The sequence below is a fragment of the Diorhabda sublineata genome, chromosome 8, assembly GCF_026230105.1.
Source record: "Diorhabda sublineata isolate icDioSubl1.1 chromosome 8, icDioSubl1.1, whole genome shotgun sequence".
NCBI classification, from domain to species: domain Eukaryota; kingdom Metazoa; phylum Arthropoda; class Insecta; order Coleoptera; family Chrysomelidae; genus Diorhabda; species Diorhabda sublineata.
Window position 1 is genome coordinate 18,015,244 of NC_079481.1, and position 25,282 is coordinate 18,040,525.

Here is a 25,282-nt window from a genome sequence, read left to right on the forward strand (position 1 = left end):
CGACTGACACAGAAACTGGCCTCCCCGATCTGTCTGGTATGGCTTTTTTTTCTTTATGCAAGGAACTGGTCTAGGCTAACGTCGATCCCACATTAGATGTTACTGAATCTTGTGAATTAGAAGAAATATGACCACCTCTGCTATCTCTCTATAAACCACCTATTACTAAATTTTTTATATTGTTTGTTCAAGGAGTAATGTAATATAGGAACATCATATGATAGTCATCACAAGTGGATTAGAGGATTTTTCAAATATTTCAAAGACCTGTCAAGATCGCATAAACTCAACTAAATCCATTATACAGTTAATATTAGGTAATTAGGCAGCTATATGATCGAAAAATCTGTTATATGAAAATATCAAAGATTAACAATAATAAAAGTGTACAACTAAAATTTAACTATTTATTATTTCGAATCTGTCTTCTCACTACTAAAGATAAAGAAACAATAACTTACACAGTATTTTAAACAAGTTGCAAATCTAAAATTACCCGACATTTTCAGTAAATCAAAAACACGTATTGGGACGATCTTTATTATTATCACAAATAACGATACTGTCTGAGTTAACATTATCCAATTATCTATTAAATCCTCTTCCACATGTGATTCAAACAACTATCTGCCTACAGACTCGGTACTCTTCTTTGTAAATTTTTTTTCTACTATACTTTTTGTTTTCTTTCTACTCTCTTTTTCACGTTTTTGATATTTCTTTTTAGCCATATTTACAATCTTATCTTCAAAACGAAGTATATATTTCTATCTTGTATTTCTCTAGCCGAGTCTGCTACTGTATACAACTCGAATTCAATAAAGATTTTCCGATTTATGGGAATATCCCTGGTAGTTTTGGTGACAGTCCTAACTGCCAACATAAATTTGAGTGAAACAATGATCAACTTTATAAATCGTTATTTATAGAGAAAATATTGAGTCTAAATGCCAAGAAAAAAGTTAAATCTGGTGGCTAAATCTTGAGTGAAGTGTGATAGTATGGTTATAAATTGACGAGAAGCTAATGATTATTTAACTCAAGGAGTATGGCATCACGCAATAAAAATCAATTGACGAAATTATTACAATCAATTTTAGTGTGGGCAACATATCATAAAGTGAAAATGAAATGGAAATTATTTGATAATTGTTCAATTGATGGATACTTACCTTTGTTTTACGAGCGACAAAGAAAGATAAGAAAACTACATAAAACCAACGTTGCCATATTCCGTTTTTGGTACTGCAGTCTAGAAGTCGATTACATACTGGAGGTACATATTTTGAAAACTAAGGTTTTTGTGGTATAGACATGCACAAACAGAATTTGTTAAGGCTTGTTATCAGCATTCTATTTCTCAGCCTATCCCAATTATTAGATTTTCACTCTTTCGTGATTTTTCTCCTCATCCATCTGTATTTATTCTAACGGTTTCCGAAATTTCATAATCCTTAAATAATTCTTGTACTTTGGTTATTAAGAATTTTGGTGAAATAATATTATAGCTGGTAAGCTTTTTTCGTATAGATTCATCTATTTCTTTATTAATGAAATAAGATTCAATTCAATTGCTCTCTTCTCTAAAAATAGGAGGGTGAGGGGTCAGATGGTAATTCAGTGTAAGATTTATTATTGGAAATAATATCATTCGAAAGGTATAAATATTGGGTTTTATCAGTGATAACGGTTGAGTTTCACTTGCGTAATGGTACTAAAATCTACAACAGATCTAGGTTGTTCTTCAGAAATTTCTTTGATTTAATGAGTTGTCAGAAAAAAATAGAATTATTATGATTTTATAAACATGATTATATTCGTTGCTCTTGTAATAAAGGTGGATCTGGGTTGTTGATAAAGTGAGTCAGTCTACATCTGCCAAAATCTTTTTTATAATAATATATTTTATAATAATAGGGTCTATGTTAAATTTAGGTGTCAAAACGTAGAAATTTAATATATGATTTGGAATACTGATGCTAGTTAAATTCTTTATCCATTTAGGATTTAATTTGAAAATTGTTTGTTGAGATTTTTTGTTTTACTTTATTGAAATATTTGTTATGTATGCTACTAATAAAGTTTGATACTGTGTATTCATTAGTAAGTAAATTGCCACAATATCGACGTTTCAAATTTTAAATTCTAACCTGTGTATTTGTGCATGTTTCCAATGTAAGATCAGAATAAGAATTAGTGTTTTAATAGATGTTGATCTATTTTGGACCACAACTTTACCGCGTTTTCTCCTTTTTCTCCCATTTTAACTATTGGGTACGAATTGAATAACTCGGAAGTGGAATTAATATCTTACAACAATATTAATAAAAATTATTGTGCTACTTTATATGTAACTCCAAATATTGTACAGTAACTCTATATTTTCATTGCTTGTTATAGAAATCAAGCATAAACTAGGATTTATCTGTTCTAGGTATACTTAGGGCTTTCAGAACTGTTCAACAGACTTCAAGACGTTGACAAAAGCGCTAAATATGCCTCTAAAGCTTACGATCTCTCTCGGTCCCTACAATTGGGAGATTTAAATTCAAGACATCACAGGTAAGGATACTAAGTTTTACGAAGAAATTGATTATCCTCTGCTCATTGAAATTACGCCTCCTGCTCAAATATAATAATTTAGATCTCTAGTATGGAAGGTTTGACTTTTATGGACCTCTTCACTTCATTAGATATTCTGAAAACTTGTCGGTCGCATAGCCGCACCTACTGAAATCCCAATTCCTTTAATTGAATTATGTATAATAATAATAAATCAATTGAATATTCTCTTAGTTGCTCCATTGTTATTGGGATATGGTTGATTAGAGAGAATAGGAAAAAATAATGAACAATTTTTATCTGATCTTACTTGATTTGATATGACACTGTAAGTCATCAATAGAGAAGCTATATACAAACGGAGAGTGATGTTTTTTCAAACTAAATGGAAACAAATCGAATTTTATTCTCAATCAACTCAATATGTATTAACAGTATGTTCAGGTTACAGCATTTAAAAAAGAACAAGTTTAAGAGTAATTTAAAAGAAAGATTTCAAATGCAAATCATAATTTATTATACTTAAAGATCACCTTGTGATTAAGAAAGTCTTCTAATTTCACTTAAATTATTTAGGCCTTTTTAATATAATTTAATATTTGGATATTACATTATCCAAATATTTTATTTCTTATATCTTTCCTTGATAGTTCGTGAATATATGGTAAAGAAAAATGTATTGATGTTTACTTTCTGTTTTTTTTCTTAATTGGTTATAGTGTATTTATCCTTTTTTTGAGTATGTTATTTATCATTTTTTCGGATAATTATTCTCTTTCAACGCAGTTTTGCTTTTTGAATAGCCAACATCTAAATTCAGGATCTGATAGTTGGATAGATCTAACAGCCAAACTTATCCATATTCAACTTTTTTTTTGAGATATAAAATTCTGTCTCTATTCAGTCTCACTATTTTTTTAATCTTAATTAAAATGAACCGCAATAAAACGTGAATATAAACACATTGTATTGAAATATATCTTATTATTGTTTGTCAATTCGAACATTTTTTTTGTTTAGGGCTGCCCTTCTTCAAATGGCTTCAGCACTTAGAAAGCAGGGAGAATTAGGAGACGCACATGATTATTGTTCGGTGAGTCCATTTGTTTTGACCTTACAAAGTTCTAGAACTTTTAGTGAACGTAAAGCACGAGTGTCATGCTAAAAGGTTGTATTCCTACTTAATATTTGTATTTTTCCGTAGGTTCTAAAAGATAAGTTTTTATTTTTCAGTAAGTAAATGAAACAAAATAAGTTAATTTAATTCAACTGGGTAAAATGTATTAAACTATTTCAGTATATATATAATATAAATTAAGAAGTTGCTCCATCATGTGGAAACTACATAATATACCCAAGAACTAATGGCACATATTCCAATGAACCCAGAAATAAAAACTCGAATACATCTTAGTATTCAACTAACTGGGTAAACTAACGAAGCCTACACTTGTTCGTTGTGTGAATTATTATTGTACCTATTCTGGTAAAGTGTGCTTCATCGAGGAAAATATGAAATTAGAGATTTTCAGTCGGTTTGGAAGTTTTCGTATTATTCGAATGTAATAGGGAAGCAATTATATCGTTTTGCAATAGAATGCAACGCGATCAGATCATTTTGTGACACCACTGTTGCAGCAATATTTACGATAATGATAGTATGCTTCAAAGTAACGCTGGAGCATACACTCTTTGCGATGGGGTTTAAACAAAGGTTTAATGAAAGGAGATATTTGGCAATAAAATGCGACACCATCAAAACAGTTTCCGATGCGCAGAAAGTACGTCAAAAGTGTGCTCCAAGGTAAAACCCACTTTTTTGCGATCGGGTTCAACCAAAGGTTGAATGAAAGGAGATATTTTGCGATAGAAAGGGAAACTCCCAAAACAGTAAGTACCGCTCGGTAAAAATATCAATTTTCGAGCAAATCCAACCTTTATTAAGGTAGAATCCAACTAGGCATTATTAAAACTTTTCGGGCAAATTAAACTTTTTCAAAGTTTGGAATTAGTTTAAATTTTGTTATATTACTAATATTTGCTCCCATACCAAAAATTCTGATCCATAGAACATTTTTCTGCCAACAAATGTAGTCGATGCTCGAGACAGTGAAACTATTGAGAATTTTCATAATGCCATCATAATTACTTTTCAAAGCTCTGACAGTATCAAAGTGACAAGACCATCTGGTCTGGCTTAAACTTTTTGACATAAATTTTAGTTTTAACAGTTCCCACCTATGGGTCGAAGCAAAGAAGAAAACGTATATTTTTTGCACTATTCCAAAAAAATTTACAATTTCGGTTGCAACCTTCACGGATTCTTGACCAACTGGATTGAGGGAATGCGCAGCATATGGCACGTAGTCCGCGGATTTATTTTTTTCTTTTAGTAGTGCTTGTACACCATTGTAGATTCCGGCTATATTAGCAGCGTTGTCATATGACTATCCCCTGCAATTATCCAGAAGTAGTCCATTTGTTTCCAAAAAAGCTTGTAGAATATTAAATAAATATAAGCCACTATGACTACTAATTTTAATGAAAGATACACATCTTTCATACACTTTTCCCCAAAAACAGTATCCTAATACAATAACAAGTTGGTCATCGTGAGACAGATCTGGGGTTGAATCCATCATAATTGAATAATACTTTGTGTCGCCATTATTTATTTCAGTTATAATTTGTTTAATTATCTGTTTACCCATAATCTCAATTATTTCTTCATATACTGTTTTTGATAAATATGATATTACAGGGTTTGGTCACAGCTCTCGTTGTTCAATATGTTCACGTATGAATCGGTCGAATTCTGCCAATAGCTCTAGAGCACCCATAAAATTACCATTATGTGGAGAACCAAATACTTCCTCGGAACCTCTAAGTGCTAAGCCTCTTATACTCAAAAATTTTAGCTCTGCAATAACCCGTTTTAGGACATTGTGATAATATTCTGTTCTTTATTTAATTGCTCCTGAAGCTGCTTGTCTAAAACAAACTTATTTTCTTTTTGTGTCAACCACACTAACATTGAATTTTTATATTCACTAGAATTTTCGTGACTTTCTAAACAAAATCCTATGTGTTTCCAATCAGAAAATCCGTTTGTGTATTGAGAAGAAGTTTTAAAAAAAAGTTTGCTAGTCAAACAAAAAACAGTACCAACCCTTTTTGAATAACATAACCAAGATCTTTCCAGTAATTGGCCATTTTTTATTTTTCTAGTAAAATACCTATTTGAAAAAGATCTCTTTTGTTCTTTATATTTCTTCATTGAAGCTGAATATATATTCTTCGGATCTTTATTTTGATAGTCAGTCATTTCATGTGAAAGGACGAAATTAATATTTATCAAATCTGGCTACAAGCCCACGTCAACATATGTCTCAAACTCAAACTTAATATTTCCTAAATTTCTTTAAACCTCGGTATCGATGTTACCTTTCTTTTGTTGAACACCAATTTCGTTTTCAGAGGAACCAGAGGGTTGCTGGAAGTCAAGATATTGCACATTTTCATCGTTGGTATTTTTTTCTGGTTTTGATATTTTTTGCTTCCATCGGCTAGATTCTCTTCGCATAAAATACATTCCTTTACGTTTTTCAATGGATTTATAGCTATTTCATTCGCGTTTATATGTTCTGATTTAAAAAAGATTGAATTTTTGCGCATTTATTTCTTTCTTTTTCTCGACCAAACTGTAATTTTCTTTTTTCAGCTCCACTTTTATATTTTCTAGTAGTCATATTGTAAAATAAGATATTTTTTTGAAAATAAACAAAAAACTGGATAGAACTTTTAATTTTAATACCTACTTGGTAATGAATGTAGCAATTCACAAATTATCATTAAATATCGAACGAGTTCGATTCATTTACTTTTGAAAAATGAAATAAAGATAAAAAAGTCATGTTTTATTCTTTTTACTTACCTACTGCCTATTAAAAGCAGGAAGTTTAGTTATGCTGAATACTTTCAATTTTAGTAAATTAAAAGACCGGTCCGGACCTTATAATTTTTAAGTTATCTATCACTTAGTAAACTAAACATATGCACTAAAAACATTTCTAACAATAACAAAGTCAATTCGTTAGTATAGTCGACGATAGCAGAAGTGCGGAAAAATAACAAAATTGCGTCGTGCGATAAGTGGATGGAAGTAATAGACAATACACGAAATACACCGACCGAAAACAAGCGACAGGGAATTCTCCGTTCCGTTTAATGGATGCACACACGGGTTGATTGATCGTAGTGTTGCCAAACTTATGATCGGATTTTTTAAATTCTAGATAATTTTTATTATTGACAATATCGTCTATTGGTTTCAGCTCGGTTGGGGCCCTCTGTATTCGCGGGGCCCTGGGCTGCAGCCCAAAAAGCCTTTAAGTAAATCCGCCAGTGTCGGAGAGAGCACTGAAGATGACAGTGATCAAAATCAACCAAATTGTTCTCGAATGAGCATCCGGATGATTGCCGAGGCTGTAAACGCCGATAAAGGAACGATTAGAAAAATTTTACACTAGGAATTACACATGACAAAAGTCTGTGCGAAGTTGGTGCCAAAAAATCTGACTCCTAACCAAAAGTTATTGCATTAACGGGTCTGCTCAGATTTCCTTGAAAGGTTAGAAAAAGATCTGCTTTGAAAAGGACCTGATTTGAGTCGATGGAAGCGGTAAAGCAAAAAACGACAGAACTCCTAAAGGCACTCACCAAAGAAGACTTCCAGCACTGCTTTGACCAATGTCGTATGGAAATGTGTGTAGTGAGGGAAAGAGAGTATATTCACGGGGAGCATTGGAATGTAGAATAATTTTTTTAATAAAACCATTTTTCGTAACCATTCTCGTTATTTAATAGCCCAGACCTCGTTGATCTTTCACCTTTCGACTTAATAATATAGTTCGAACTGAATACAATGTTACATCACCACTACACCAACACTTACAATTACAATTACAATTACACTGTCAGTTTCAACTGAATAACCAAGTTATTCAGTATTTAGAGACTGAAGGTAAACTGTTTAGTGGTGTAAGCAGTGTATTCAGTATGAATATCACCACCGGTTTCAAAAATTCCAACTAATATAAATCTGGTCAGCATATAAACTAAATAATTGATTTCTTGTAATATTTTTCATCAATTGTTTACGATTACAGATATATGAAAGTTGAATAAAATCAACTTTCCATTCAATGTGAGGCTATTTCAACCTTATGGAGACATCCCTTATAATCAAGACTGAAAAATCCAGTCTCCACTTCCAATTTCTCAATGTATTTTTTTCAAATTGAACTCATTTTATGCATTATATTAAATTATTTCTTTCATGTTTCAAGGAGGCAACGAGATTAGCTTTAGTTTCTGGAGACCAAGCAACATATGCCAGAAGTATAAGAATTATGGGTGACATTTATAGAAAAAAGTCTGATATTAACGTGAGTATTTATTCAACTATTTCAATCTCCTTGAAAATTTGATTATATTCAAATTTTTCTTAGTGGAATGGTTCATTAAGATGAGTTATTAAAATATCCATTTTTATCTTCTAGATATTTGTGTTTATAAATGCCACCTTATTCCAACCTGAAAACCGTTCAATAATTGTAAACGAGACAAGAGAAATACTTTATTGTTAAAAAATTGTTACAATTTGTAGACGAAAGTTTGAAAAAACTAAAAACAAACATAAAAAAACTAAATAAAGATACAAATAAAATAAAATTTAAATATACAGAAGAAAACCACACTTAATAACAAAATTATAAATAATAATAATAATAAGTATGTAAGCCCAGCAAAATTAAACCAGTATGGAGCATGCTCGGAATTAAATATTATCATTAGAATAAAAGTCGTTTATAGAGTAGGTACTTTCCAGTAATTATCCCCTCAAATTATTGCGGAACGCGGGAAACGATGATATCGATTTGATTTCTAGTGCCAAGTGATTGTGCTTTATTTTTGCATTGTAAAATATTCAGCCCTTAACTAATTCTGAACGTGGAGTTGGTAGGTAAAGGTCATGCTCTGTATTCCTAAGTGGATAGCTGTGCAATGACCTTTCTGAAACGCTGAGAACTACAGGGCCATTTCCCACTCAATACAATGTGCGATGCCAGCAGTTCAAACTAAAAAATGAGTGAAAAAACTTTTCTTAGGGAGAAATGGCATCAGAAATAATTAAGCCCACTAGTACACGTTTAAAGTAATATAGTATTTGAGATTGATTTGATATTTCTTATTCTGCAGCTGTAAGATTTTTAGGAATTGTATGGTAAAGGATTCCTAACTCATTTGTAAATTGCTACCAATTTCGTCAGTCTGAGAATTATATATTAGCACGTCTAAATGTATTCTCATTTCACAGAAAGAACTCTTCTTCTTAGTATGAGAGCTGTAATCCTAACCCCTTTACAATTTCCATTTTTTTTTCAATATAGTTTCAATTAAGAGGAACACATGTTTCACATTGTTGATTTTTCGCACATATATGATTTCATTATTCGAGGAAAAACGTTTCAACGCATGTATCTTTCAAGTTTTGGTAACAAGGTATGAGCCTTTGTAAAACCGCAGTTTTGCTTTATCGACTCTCGTATTCGGAACTAAATTGGCCCTGTTATTGTGACTGTATAGGTAATCTACGAAAATTGAGCTAAAAACGATTAGCTAATGAAAGTTGGATCTTCAATTTTATCGGCGGTGGTCGAACTCGATCTATCCATTTGTCACTTAGCATTCTGGTTTATACATTATATAGACCAGGTACCATCCGATTTTGATAATCAAGGTAGACTTTCTTGAAAAATGGTATGAAGGTGGTATTTATAGCCTTCAAAATTTACACTCTGCTTTTGCCCTGGCGGTGAAAATTTTCAGATGAAAATTATTATATCAAAATAATCTCGAATGTCGCATATTTTTTGCCGTTTTTCATAAATAACTTGAAAAGTTTTTATTTTATCAGCAATATTATTGAAAACAAAAATGTAGCTGATAAAAAAACAAAGGGATTTGTTTTTTAAGAACCTCTGTAAATTCAATAATAATCGAGTTATTGCTCGTTGAAGGATAGTTATTTTTGGGGAAACCCTAAATTGAAAACCTTTTGTATTCGCGTGGCTTATGCAACCCCTTTGAACTGCACCCTTTTCGAAAGCGAGAGTTGAAAAAATTTAAACTAATATAACGATGAAGTACCTGGAATTTCCTACCAATTTCTTTTTTAAAAATGTTTCTAGCTTGAAAATTAAGTGAATTGTTCATAAACCAAAAGGATCACCCCTAGTATGTTTTGACATACTTATTCGCATTTGCATAAATTCCTAGTTTTGTTAGTTGCATATTTTTGCTCCACGATTCCAATCTTCTACAAATAGCTTTATATCCAACATATGTGTGTTGCTCCTTGGAGTTGTTTATTCGGAGAATTTTAATACATGAGTAACATTTGGCCTATAATTCGTAAGAACGGTTCTCCATTTTCAGAAAGGTAATGCTCGGCTATCCACTTAGGAACGCAAAATACGACTTTTACCTATCTACTCCACGTTCAGAATTAGTTGAGGGCTCAATATTTTACAATGTAAAAATAATGCACAATCACTTGCCAATTGAAATCAAATCAATATAATATTTTCTGTATCTACTATTTCTATTCTATTCTAATACTAATAATTAATTCCGGGCATGCTGCATCCTGGCTTAATTTTGCTGGGCTTACATACTAATTATTACGTATTACTATTATCTATAATTTTGTTACTCATTGTGGTTTCTTCTGTATATTGAAATTTAATTTTATTTGTATCTCTATTCAATTATTGTTGTTTTTTTTTTCTCTTTTATTGTAGAAAGCTTTTCGTCAATATGAAACAGCCATGGGCTCGGCAGCTGCTATGGGAGATAGAGTCATCCAAATGGAATCTATGGATGGTGCAGCAAGGTGTCTCGAAGCTCTAAGACTTCAACATAAGATTTGTAATTGCAGACCCTTAGAATTTAATACTAGGTTATTGGAAGTAGCTAGTTCAGTCGGTGCTAAAGTAAGTCGATATTAAACATTGATTAAACAACCGCCAATATACTTATAGTCGGAGAGCTATGCGATTAAAAATCAGATTCATGAATTATATTTTGTGAGCGAATAATACTACCCTAAATAGAACCAACGACACCCGAGAAATGAGCCAATTTTTGCTGCATGCAAAATATAATGAATCTATGGCAATTATTTTGAATTTTGCATTATTTTCTACTCATAAGACATAGGTAAAATTTATTTAGAAATACAGAATGTTTCATAAAAAGTTGATGTCGCCTCTAGGATAGATAGGCATCTGGAAAATATTTGGGGTTTGCTCAGTAAAAAAAATTCGTTACGCCACTCGTATCCAAGTTAAAAGGCGTTTAAGAAGAAATAATTATAGTTTTTTTACGTATTGTATTGAAATTTTATACGAATATGTTTTGGAAGCTGATACAATTATTTTGTTTGTGGTTCATCGTTTCCAGACTGTACAGTTTCCTAAAATGATTCTCCTAGTTTAAAAATAGGGTATAGACTCAAGCATCAATGCAAGCAGTGTAGCTAGCGCCATTCAACCAATGTTTCTATAGTAAGTTAAATAACAAAATTTTTTTATAATTTTGCAATAAAAACATATTGTATCAAGACACCAAAAATTATTGAAAATATTCAAAGATTGTCATTGAAAAAAAAAATGAACGGCTTAGTATTAATATCCGAGTAAAATATATAGTTTACAGTTTGTAAATTCACACCAAATTACATTATACAGAGTGTTTCAAAAAAGGTGATCTTGTTTCTGGTATAGATAGAATACTAAAAATTATGTGGGGTTTGCTAGGTAAAAAATTTTCGTAACGCCATCCGTATTCAATATAAAGAGCGTTGAAGAAAAATTAGCAATATTGTATTGAAATTTCATACGAATATGTTTTTGAAGCTGATACATCAAATGAATGTGTTTATATATCTGACTCTCATACAGGGCACTAGTTACATCGCTAGTGTAACTAGCGCCCTAGTATTGAACATAACTTTTTCAATATTAGATTCATCACAACAAAATTTGCAGTGAATTTGAACATCATTTAATTCTACACCAAAAATGTACTCTTGATAAAACTCGATACTGTATACCGTTTTCGGAATATTTTGATTTGAAAATTATGAAGTAATAAGGAAACACCATCGATAAAACGGATATATTTAAAAAAATGGGACTGAGGGCTTTCGTTTCTTATAACGTTTCACAAAAATCCAGTCTAATCAGTATAGGATCTTGTTTTTCAAAGTTAAAAAGTATGGGCACTGAGCTATTGAAGGCATAGTATGAAACAAACAACAATTTCATATTGACTTGTATTGTATGTTTCATACTACGAGTACCCCAATAGCTGAGTACCCATAATTATTTAACTTTGAATTTTATACTGCAATAGCATTTTCTCTGAGTTTGCTATTGAAAGCTGTCATTCATTGGTAGTTATGACGTTGAGTCAATAATAATTACATTGCTAAAACCTTGTTATTTGTTGAATTAGATATTATTAATTAATCAATCAATGTACTCAAATTTGGAATACACTGACATGTTATTAACTTTATGCGGGTATTTAGGAAACTCTAGTGCAGCTGTTACGCACTATACAGAAAACTTTCTTCGAAGTTATAATACATTTAGAGCCATTGAACGACGTTGTCGAGAAACTGGGAGTGTGAAATCTAAGAAAATAAATTCTGGTAGGCCAAAAACAACAAGAACCATTAATAAAGAGAATATAATTTGAAATTTAGTTGATCAAAATCCAACAGTTAGAGTAAGGATTGTGGCAAGACAAACAAATACGTCGTCTTCAAGTACTTGAAGGATACTTAAATAACAACAGCTACATACTTATCATCACAGACAAGTCCAAGAGCTCTTGCCATACGATCTACCGTCTAGAGTGGATTTTTCTTCACGCGACAAGTTATATTTAACTCCCATAATGCACACTATTGGTGTGATCAGAGTCCCCATGTCAAAAAGGAATCACAATACCAACACTCATTTAAAGTTAATGTTTGGGCATCAACTTTAGGTAACAAATTAATAGGTTATCACATTCTACCTCGAAATTTAAATGGTGACATGTGAAGATTTAATGTTAAACGAACGAAAAATTTTTTATGCAGGATCGAGCTCCATCGTACTATTTTCCGAATCGTTGGATTGGTAGAGGTGCAGAAGCTCCAATTCATTAGCCTCCTCGATCATGCGATTTTAATCCCTTGGATTACACAGCACAGGATGATCTTGTACATATGCAATATTTGTCCTGTGATAAATAATTGAAAAATCCATCGATTATAACAAACTGGCGTTCATGTGTTTTATAGACCTGAAAAAGGCGTTTGACCGGATACAACTGGAAAACGTGGTACACCTTCTATACAACAGGCAAATCTCATATAACAACATAAAAACATAAAAAACATCGAAAACAGTTACCAGGTAAACAAAATACAGGCCAAAATCAATGGCATAACTACCGAAGAAAATCCTGTAAGTAATGATATTCGACAAGGAGATTCTCTTAGCCACGTATTGTTCAGCATCGTTATGGACGAAGTTACATGAAAGGGTATAAAATGGGAAACAAAGACGTCAAGATCCTATGCTATGCTGATGATGCTGTTCTGATTACAGAAAACGAAGATGACCTACAGACATTACTATTCAAATTCAACACAACGGCAAAAAGGTTAAAAACCTCATAACACCTAACAGATGCAAATTGGTTATAAATGATGCAATTATACAACAAAAGATGAAATTTAAATAACTAATAGAATAGAATAGCATAGAAATATCAGGATACGGTGATATCGAAGCGGAGGTAAGAAACCAAACAGCAAAAGCAGCATGAACCTCAGCTTACCTAAACGATACAATCTTCCGAAACAAATATATCGGAATCGAGACCAAATCCCAAAGCTACAAGGCTGTCATCCGGCCTATATTAACTACCGAAATGAAAATAGTTCGCAGGATCGCTGAAAAAACACTTTTTGACAGGGAGAGAAGCGAGGACATTAGAAGAACATGTGAAATTGACAACGTAAACGAATGGATATTTGGAAGAAAGGGAGAGTGGAACGAACACATAGATCGAATGAATGAGGACAGAATTGTCGAAATAGCTAGAGCCAAATCGCCCTTAGGGCGCGGAAGCGTTGGAAGACCCCGTGAGAGATGGAGTTACAACCTCTTTAATAATTAAACGGCAGAGAAGAAAGAAGAAGAAGAAGAAGGATTACACAGTTTGGTCGTATCTTAAAGAAAAAGTTTATGCTACAGAGGTAAATTCACCTCAAGAATTGAAAGACAGACTTCCAACCGTTTAGAAGATTCATTCATTCTTTAGAAAAAAAGGATAGACTTCGTGAAAACACCTACCCTAATTGAATTCTATTTTATGTTATTAGCGTTTTTACTACAAAAATCTAGAGACTATGTGAGCAAATATTTGAGATTGCAACAAATTTGGAAATGAGTACTCTTTATTAAACTATAATTCCAAGCTTTTGAAAAGTGTTTTTTATATATGTTTATAAAATATATGGGTTTTAAAATGAATTTGAAAAATCTTTAGTTATGTAAGTAAATGACCAAAGAAGGTCAAATATCACTACCATAGTTCCGACGATTTATTTCTCGACCGACCGATACCACACATATAATACAAATGAAGATACTTCATAGCATCCCATGATTATTAAACGGTGAAAACTATTCCCAAGATAAACGGAAATCATTTACTTATATAACTAACGATTTTGCAAATTCGTTTTAGAGCCCATGATTTTCACTGTATATTGTAGTTCCCTGATTATGGAAAGATGGATTGGAATTGTAGTTTACTAAAGAGTTCTCCCATACTTGCTGCAATCCACAATAGTCTAGTTTTTTCGTTTTATACGATTTTAATTCTCAAAAGTACCATATTTATTTCCATAAACTCCTGCTAATTACAATGAGGAATAATTCATGACATTTCAACACAATTGATGACAAAAAGCCTATTAAACCTTTCTTAATAAGCCATTTTAAAATAATTTCAATTTCAAACTAGTGTAACTGATTTGGTCTCGATGGTTGTATTTGTTATTATGAAAAATTTGGAATATATCCAGAGTGTATGGTTTGAAAAAATCGGTTCATAAGCTATTTTGGAGTAACGATGCACCCTCAATACTTCTACTCGGCTTATACAAATGACGTTTTATTCCAGATATGTTTGTAAATCTAAGAAAATTCTGTATGGACGATTTTCTTCCAAAAATTATTAAGAAAAAACTAATACTTCTAAATGAAGTCTACACTTAAAATTTAAATAATGTAAGGAATCGGTGTAATTAAACTATTCGAAAATCGAAAATATAAAAGCATGTGTTAGTATTAAATGAAATGGTGCAGGGAAAGATGAAACTCTTGAAATTTTGAGAACGGTAGTAAGAAAAATGTGAAGGAAAGAGCTTATGGTGAAACAAGGAAATAAAAAACGAATTCTGTCACATACTTTGAACCAAAAATGTTGATAATGATTTAGCTGATCAGTGGAAATCAAATGAATTTTTTCTAATTCAACCAAACATGGTCCGATACTGTCATCTACCTTATCTGAGTAAGAAACCATTGTTCCTGATCAAGCGTCTATACGAAATGAAAATGAAAAAAACTTTTCAGTAGAGAAAAACAATTATAGGTATCAATATTTCAATAAACCAAAGGAAAAATAACTCCAGCAAATACACCTAACAAAGGATCAAGAAGTAGTGATGGAAACAACTCAACCAAAGAAAGACAAAAACGAATTGGGTGAATGAAAGTTCCAGCTGTAGCGAGCTAAGAGCAATGTCAACAATAGACGGCAGAAGACGGCAAGTCACCAGTTAAATATTATAAAACTATAGTTTTGTGGATATACTGGCAATAATAGAAAAATTGAACAGCATGAACAATAAAGGGATATATCATGTACCCAACATGAAATTTCAAAGGCCTGTATTTAGCCGTGATTGGAGTTGCGAGAGAATATATTCTAGTTATTATTTCATTAAAAAAAAATTTTTTCAATAAGTTTGATCATATTTTAGTATCTGTAGTTTATCAAGTCTATAAATCTCCGAGCAGTGAATGCTAAGGGTATACTGGTATTTATCTAACGGTATTTGAGTTAGCAACTCTTTTTGCCTGTCGGTGTTTAGGTTTTAAGCCTTTCCATTCATAATAAATTTTATAAGTCTTATAAGTAGAACTAAGCTAGCGATTGAATTGATAGCCATATAATATATATCAGTTATTACATAGAAAATTATCTTGATAACTTTTTTACATATCTAGATAAAGTCGAAATATTTATTGAGGAGCCGGTATTTGGTCTTGAATCCTCGCTTTTCCCATTAACTCCATTTAGTAGCGAATGGGCATAAAAGAATTGAAAAAAATCATTACTGTTGATAAATAAAATAGTAAACAGATGTATAATTATTCACAGCTCCTAGTAAGGAAAATTCGAATACGACTGTCTCGTATTTACCATGCCTTAGGAGATGAGGACCAAAAACTTCATCATGAACGACTTGCTCTTAGAATTCAAGAGGATTTAGATCTCCAATGTGGTGGATGTGGCTCACCCTATGGTCTAGAAGGTGATTCTCTTGAAGCCCTGCCTTGTGCCCATATCCTACACGCAAGGTGAGTTGTTGAAAAATCGAATTAGATAGATGAAATTTCACGTACGAAAAAACGTCAGCTAATGACGTGAAACAAGTAGACTTTTTTTAAAGTTTCTATTATAGTTATTTTTCAAAACTCTAATGAATATTTCAAAATTGAACCGGATTTTTAAGAGGTAAAAAAGTGTATATATATACAAATACATATTTTGTAAAATTAATTCACTTGAGAACAATATTTATATGCAAACCAATGGTTTAAAATTAATAGTTTCCAATCAGAAAATAGATTTTCAATAAAATTATGTACGAGGATGTATTGATATCTAGTTAGCCTACACCAGTTCTATGCATAAACCAAATATTGCGTTACCATAGCAACGAACATTAACTTATTAGAAGTGTCAGTGTAAAGTTTGACGTCAAAAAAGTAAACCTGAGTTAGGCAATAAATGAAAAGATGCTTAATACCCTTTGTGATGAATGCCCTTTGTATGCGACCGTGAAAAATTGGATTGCAAGCTTCAAAAGAGGTATATTTTCCATTGAAGATGATGACCGATCGGGAAGGTCAGTTTCTGTGTCAGTCCCCGAAAATATCTATTATATCAGTTAATGACATGATTTTATTAGACCGTCGAATCGGGCTAAAACGAATATCTGAAGCACTGATATTTCATACGAACGCATTCATGTCAATTTGGACATGAGAAAAATTGCTACACAGTGGATCCCCAAATGTTTGAATGTTGACCAAAAGCGTGCAAGGGTGAAGCATCGCGTTCAATCTGTGCTCGATTTGAAAACGATGTAGACTTCTTAAACCGAATTGTTACTATGGATGAGACTTAGGTACATTTCCAGAAACAGAAACAAAGCAACAATCGATAGAATGGCGACACTCTGGTTCTCCAAAACCTAAAAAGTTTCGTGTCCAAAAATCTGCTGGTATTGCCGTGAAGTAATAATGAGTGAGAATAATTTTTTGGGTAAGGGTACAACAATAAATAAGTTTAAAAGGTCATAAATTTTCTTCCAACGAGGAGTAATAAAAGAACACGAAGAAACATTTTTTTTTGAAAGGTCTAGAGACGTTACAGGTTCGCTGTAATAAATGTGTCCAATTAAGTGGAGAATATTTTGAGTATATATATATTTATATATATATATATATATATATATATATATATATATATATATATATATATATATATATATATATTGACAATGAAATTTTGTTTGATTCTATAGTAGGTTAAGAATTCTTCAATATATCCTCGTATACACAATGTCACTGTTGCTATTGTTATTTAGGTTATTATGAGTGATGTAGCAAGATATCAGGAATCTTTCACTTGAAGATGGTGCAATAACACTTACATGGGGATAGGTATTACACAACTGGCACACCGTTATAATGTTAAAAAAATCACGATCGACTTTTGAGAATGCAGGTTGTATGAGCTATATTCTCAATATAATATCGCAGAAAATGTCACTCACTCATAGGCATCAGCTTATTTATAATTCGGTGCGTTCGATTGAGAGGCGTCCGCTGTATAATATAAATTTGAGAAACTCATGTCATTGCATATGTCCCATTTATATAAAACAAAATACCATTTTGCATGATAATGCACATCAATTGCAGAACACAGTTATGGGAGGAACAATCTCATAAATACGCACGGCACTCATAACAAATTAAGAAATGAAAAATAATGTTCCCCCTCCATATAAAATTAGGTAAATATCTACCAAACCGTCAGTCCACGTGGACTCTGTTTACCAATGAAAACATCGAATCGTAAACATAAATGCATTGGCCGAAGCCATATGTACACAATTTCTCAACTTCACAACTCAAATTTTAGCATTTGTCTGAAAAAAATATTCCTATTCCTGTTGGTGATCGTAAAAAAGGCCCTACAAACAAAGAATTCTTACTATTATTAAAGGTCTAAAGTTAGAGCAAATTTATTATATTGACAAGCTGTGCAAAGAACAGGGTCATTGTTTGATTTTGTTTTGATTTTTGTTTAATTTTTATTTAGAAATTCATTCTACTCTACGCCTCTGGCAGTCTCTCTTTCTTCGTTACTTGTCGTTTTTATGTAGCAATACAAGAACGAGTATGTGTATTATATAGACCGAAGGAAGAACGGTTTTGGTTCTAATAAAAGAAGCTTTGCTTCCAGAAAATAAGTGGGACTTTGTTTCATTTAAAATAAATAGAAACTTTAAATACAAAATAAAATTATACAGTCCACATCATTCAACACAACATTTTGGTCCTTAGAGCCGATGTTTAACAAATTATAAATAAATAAAATTGTGTCGTGCACAAGAAGATCCGTTCAAATTACCGCATCAGGAAGAAGAAACCTGTAAGTCCTTTCCATTTTATTATTTATTCCTCCTCATAGTGTCGTCGATTTCTGATGGAAGAGTTTTTTATTATTGCTTTGCAGTAAATAATATATAGTTCAATACAATTGCAAGATAAAATATTTCAGGTTAACGTTAAACAAAACTATAGGTATTACCTTGTCGGTAAGGCACACTTATTTGACGTAAATTTAAAGACAGGTAAAAATTGGTTTCAATATAGGAATATAGTATTGTTCTTTACTTTATTATAAAAAAAATTGCCTTGTTTTATTGCTCAAATATTATCATTCAATATTAAGGTATCGAGATGAATTCACAAGTAATTAGCAATTAATATAAATATCGATTAATACACAACAAATTATTTTGAATTATTCATGTTGTATCTTTAGAAAGGTATTTGCAATATTTGCATCCTAGATCCTAGTAAGAAGGTAGTATACTCCGTTTTTTTCATTAGCCAAGTAGACAAAACATTCGGATGGCGCCGGCGGAGCGGCTAAGTACAAAAGGGTCGCAGTTTTTCTGTAAAGTTATTACTAGTAAACAAATCAAAACTCATTTCATAGGCGCGCGATAAAAATAAAATAAAATGGCCGAGTCGGAAAAAATGAAGAATTTATATAAGAAAAGGTCTATTATTAAGGCATCAGTTACAAGGTTTGAGAATTTTTTGAAGGAAATCGAACAAGATCCCTCAAAAAGAATTTACGTAGCCGATAGATTCGAAAGATTTAAAGTATCTTTAGACGATTTTGAAACAATTCAATCGGAAATTGAGGAAAATTTAGAAGATACGGAAAGAAATCAAATTGTTTTTGATAAGGATCGTAGAGAATTTGAAAACAAATTTTATGAGTTACTAAATGATGCTAAAACCTTGATGAACACGAACGATGGTGTATCAGATATTGAATCTTTGATAGTCGATAGTTCTAGGCCGCGATCAGGTATATCTCATAATCTAAGATTACCAAAAATTTCCTTACCATCTTTTTCGGGTGAAGAAAATTGTTGGTCATCATTTCACGACCGATTTAAATCACTAATTCATGATGATTCGAGTTTGTCTACAACAGAAAAATTCTTCTATGCAAATTCTTCTTGCAATCAGCAGTAAAAGGTGAAGCTGCAAAATTAATAGGTGACTTAGAAAGTACTGATTCAAATTATGAAATTGCATGGGATATGTTAAAAGACAGGTACGAGGATACAAAATCTTTGATTAAAATCCATTTAAAAAATATTTTTGATTTGCCTAAAATCAATAAAGAAAATTTTTCTGACTTAAGAAATTTCTTAGACATATTCAATTTAAATTATAGAGCATTAAGGCAACTAAAAGAACCCGTAGATGAGTGGGACAGAATTTTATTATTTTTATTAGAAAAGAAACTTGACAAATATACACGTAAGGAATGGGAAACTAAAATACATAAAATAAAATCCCCGAGAATTGATTTATTTGTTGACTTTTTAAAGGAAAGATGCAGCATAAATAAAAATATAAATAATAATACCAATGTAAAACAGAATAAAGTGTTAAGTCACGCTTCTTTACAGACTAAAGGTCAATTTTGTATATATTGCAATAAATCTGATCATTTAATTTATAATTGTGAAAGTTTTTTGCGGTTAGATGCAGTCTCTAGGCTAAATTCAGTAAGGAAATTAAAGGGTTGCGTGAATTGTCTTCGCAAGGGCCACTTTGCTAATGTTTGTAGAGGATACAATTGTAGCATATGTAACAAGAAACATAACGTATTATTACATATAAATGAAGCTAGTAATGCAACTAAATTTTTTAATACTAAAGGAAATTTGTCTAATACAACAAATAACGAAAATGAACTTGAAATTAAATATACAATCGTCAAAAGTGGTGAAACTGCATCCGAAATTAATAGTTTGAGTTCTACAAGTATTTTTAATAACTGTGTTATTTTATTCACTGCATTGATAGATATCTTCGATGTTAATAATAAACCAGTGCGGTGCAGAGCTCTTTTGGATTCCGGAAGCCAAAGTTCATTTTGTACGACCGAGTTAGCACATGCATTGAATTTACCATATAAATCTGTTTCAATTCCAGTAGTAGGTATAAATGCAACAAATTCTACGAATGTTTCTAAAATTTTTCAGGCAAAAATAAAATCAATTCATACTGTATTTGAAGCAAATTTACCATTTTTAGTCGTAGATCAAATTACAGGTAAGGTACCACAGTTTAATATAGATCTTTCAAACATTCAAATTCCTAAAAATTTATTGCTGGCTGACATTACTTTTGATACATCAGCTAGGGAAGAGGCTACCTATTCTACAGGAATCGCATTTGGGGTGGATCATTTCAGGAAATTTTACAGCCCCTTCAATGGCTACATTTTGTAATCTTTCTAAAATAGACGTTCAGGAACAATTAAAGTCCTTTTGGAAAATTGAGGAAGTTTCTAATACAAATCAATCCGTTTACTCAGTAGAAGAAAATAATTGTGAGGAGTATTTCGTAAAAAACTTTTATAGAGAAGGTGATGGCCGATTTGTTGTTAAATTACCTTTCAAAAAAACCTATTTTTGGCCAAACTAGAGATATAGCTCTAAAGCGACTGAAGTCTGTAGAAAAAAGGGTGCTGAATAATAGTTACTTAAATACGGAATATTCTAAATTCATGGAAGATTATTCCAAGTTGGGGCATATGTCTTTGGTAAACGAATCTTTAGGGTCAGAAGTTAAATTCATTTTACCACACCACTGTGTACTAAAATCTAGTTCTTTGACTACTAAAGTATGGGTAGTTTTTGATGGTTCCTGTAAATCAACTAATAATATCAGTCTGAACGACGTTTTGATGGTGAGTCCAATCATACAACCTGATATATTTAATACATTGTTAAGATTTAGAAAGCACCAAATTGCCTTTACGGCAGATATAGAGAAGATGTACCGACAAATAAAGTTACATCCCTCGGATCGACAATTTCAACATATATTATGGCGAGAAGATAAGTCCAAATCGGTTCAAGAATATGAACTTAATACTGTAACTTACGGCTTAGGTCCTAGTTCACTTTTAGCCACCAGATGCTTGAAGCAACTGGCTATAGAAAATTCAAAGGATTTTCCCGAGGCAAGTCACGTCATAGAAAACAATTTCTACATGGATGATTTAATCTCAGGAACCGACAGTGTAGAAGACGCCATTCATTTAATCAAACACTTGATAAATATTCTAGATTCTGCTAAATTTCCACTTCGAAAATGGACGTCAAATAGAACAGAAATATTTGAAAATTTAAATCTGGATCTCTCTTCCTCTGAATTTATGATTAAGAATGGATCCAGTACAAAAACGTTAGGAGTCTTTTGGTTCTCCTTAGAGGACGTTTTTAGTTATTCCGCTAACAAATTAAGTATAAAAACTTATACCAAAAGATCGATTCTATCTATAATATCACAAGTTTTTGATCCGTTGGGATTAATCGCCCCGGTGACAATAACGGCAAAAATTTTACTGCAAAAATTGTGGTCACTCAAGGTAGATTGGGACGATGTTTTACCGGATTACTATGTTAAATCGTTTTTAAATTTTTATGACAACATATGTGAAATTAAAAATATCACGTTGTATGATAATCAATGTCATTGACTTAGAACTTCACTGTTTCACTGATGCCTCCACAAGCGCTTATGGAGCATTAATTTATATTTTATCCCGAAATAATATTGGCTATAAGGTAAGTTTAGCTTGTGCAAAATCCAAGGTAGCACCTTTGAAAACAATTACCCTTCCCCGTCTGGAGCTTATGGCAGCACTTTTAGGTGCACAATTAGCTTCAAGGCTACTGGAATCATTGAATTTATCCTTTGATAAAATAATGTTTTGGTGTGACTCCACAATTACATTGGCGTGGATAAAAAGGGAACCTAGTACTCTTAAGACTTTTGTAGCTAACAGAATATCTCAAATTCAAAGCTTAACGATGGACAAGGAATGGAGATATGTGCCTTCTTCGGAAAATCCAGCCGATTTCATATCAAGGGGAGTACAACCTTCAGAAATTAGCTCATATAAAATGTGGTGGAATGGGCCCTCCTTTTTGCCGCATTCTAGCCAATGGCCTTTAGCTCCAAATAATGGTATTACAAATTTACCAGAAACAAAACTTTCTATAAATTTAACCTTGGGAGCACAAATATGCAATGATTTTGACATAATATCTAAATACTCTAATTACAAAACTTTATTGCATGTGACTGCGTATTTATTTAGGTTTGCATCGAATTGCAAAAGGTCAGTAAAACTCAGAAATTTAGGTGAACTAACTTTGGGAGAACTTGATATCGCCAAATGTACTTTGATAAAATCAGTGCAGTACAAGAATTTTAAACCAGAAATAGACAAACTCAAATCAGGAAAACAGATTTCACATAAAAGCAAATTGCTTCTTCTTTCACCATTCTTAGATTCCGAAAACATATTGAGAGTTGGTGGCAGGCTGAACAAATCTGATCTATTTTATAACCAAAGGCATCAAATTATCTTACCATGTAAGGATTATTTCACAGAATTAAATGTTAATCATGAGCACAAAAGGCTTTTTCACGCTGGTACTCAAACAGTACTAGCTACCATTCGAAATGAGTTTTGCCCTCTTTCTGGTCGCCAAGTTATCCGCAGAGTTTTACGAAAATGTGTAAAATGTTTTCGAGTACAGCCTACTGGGCTAATTCAAAGAATGGGTGAACTACCTTCATCAAGGGTTAAACCATCAAAGCCATTTCATACGGTAGGTATTGACTATGCTGGCCCATATTTAATAAAGGACAGCAAGCTGCGTAACAAGAAATACATTAAGTCTTATATATGTTTGTTTATATGTTTTTCTTCCAAGGCCACTCACTTAGAACTAGTTAGTGATCTTACCTCTGATGGCTTCCTTAATGCATTCAAAAGATTTATTTCTCGTCGTGGTTTATGTAGGCACATTTATTCAGATAATGCAAGTACCTTTGTAAAGGCAAATAAGGATTTATTAAAGTATTTTGAATTAAGCCAATCTCTAGTTGTTCAAGAGTTTATAACCGATAACTTGATTACTTGGCATTTCAATCCTCCTTACTCTCCTCATATGGGAGGATTGTGGGAACGTGCAGTTCGCTCTACTAAATACCATTTGAAACGTGTACTAAACAACACTTACCTTACTTATGAAGAATTTTATACTCTTCTATCTCAAATTGAGGGCATCCTAAATTCTCGCCCTCTCCTTCCTCTTACCGAAGATCCTGATGATCTACAGCCTTTGACTCCAGCACACTTCTTAATCGGTACTGCGATTCAAACAATTCCAGAGCCAGCTGTTCCTGCTGACCATAAAATTCAGTTATCTCGATACAAGCACATTACTATGATGATACAGCACTTTTGGACTATGTGGTCCAAGGACTACTTGAACTTACTCCAGCAGCGACCCAAATGGCGAGGTACTCAAATTGACTCTATCCAAGTGGGATCTATGGTGCTCTTAAAGGAAGATGGTACCCCTCCAATGAGTTGGAAATTGGGACGCATAGTAAAGACTCATCCAGGCAGTGATGGACTTGTTAGAGTAGTGACAGTAAAGACTTACAGTGGTATCACTAAACGTGCTATAAATAAGATATGTGTTTTACCTATAGACGATTAAGGGTTATTTGGTTGTACTTATTTTTTACTTGTATATAATTTTATGCTATGTTTATTTCTTTAATGTATATTTTTTTTTCTTTTTGAAAGCTGGTACTTTCAAGGCCGGCGCTATGTTTGATTTTGTTTTGATTTTTGTTTAATTTTTATTTAGAAATTCATTCTACTCTACGCCTCTGGCAGTCTCTCTTTCTTCGTTACTTGTCGTTTTTATGTAGCGATACGAGAACGAGTATGTGTATTATATAGACCGAAGGAAGAACGTTTTTGGTTCTAATAAAAGAAGCTTTGCTTCCAGAAAATAAATGGGACTTTGTTTCATTTAAAATAAATAGAAACTTTAAATACAAAATAAAATTATACAGTCCACATCATTCAATACAACAGTCATAGTCTTGTCGGACTAACTCCTTACTGTTGCATATTTAACCCTATAGAGTTAATTTGGGCAAACGTAAAATACGAATTACGAAAATGTAATCAGTCTCCAGAACTGAGTAAAGAGGTTGTAGAACTAGAAAATTCTGGAACAGATCGCCAAGCGCTTTGAAAAAACTGTATTGAACATATTATCAAAGAAGAAGATGAGTATGTGGTATCACTCTTTTTACAACCCTTCATAATTCAATCAAATGATGACTCTAGTTCAGGCGATTTTGACGACCATTTATAAAGAAACTTTGGAATTGAATTTTTTTTTCTTCTATTTTATTTGTAACGAATGCATTTTCCTTTATGGTATTTGCTTTGAAATTTCGTTTTCCAGAAAAAAAAAACGTTTAAAGTACAAAAAGGGCTTAGTTCACATATGGAATCCTGTTTAAACGAAACTCCTTCACGGACAGATATATTTTACTCATCTATTTACGTTTTATAATTT

General features: G+C 32.2%; 1 protein-coding gene across 2 annotated transcripts in view; it reads left to right on the top strand.

Annotated features, from left to right (window-relative positions):
• Positions 1 to 25,282, top strand: part of LOC130447831 (43 kDa receptor-associated protein of the synapse homolog) — an 82,436-nt gene that overhangs the window by 54,073 nt on the left and 3,081 nt on the right. For both annotated transcript variants that reach the window (XM_056784865.1, XM_056784864.1), the window contains exons 6-10: positions 2,435 to 2,562; positions 3,583 to 3,655; positions 7,911 to 8,009; positions 10,428 to 10,619; positions 16,144 to 16,343. In XM_056784865.1, the coding sequence (XP_056640843.1) occupies positions 2,435 to 2,562; positions 3,583 to 3,655; positions 7,911 to 8,009; positions 10,428 to 10,619; positions 16,144 to 16,343 (692 nt within the window). The remainder of the gene's footprint in view (positions 1 to 2,434; positions 2,563 to 3,582; positions 3,656 to 7,910; positions 8,010 to 10,427; positions 10,620 to 16,143; positions 16,344 to 25,282) is intronic.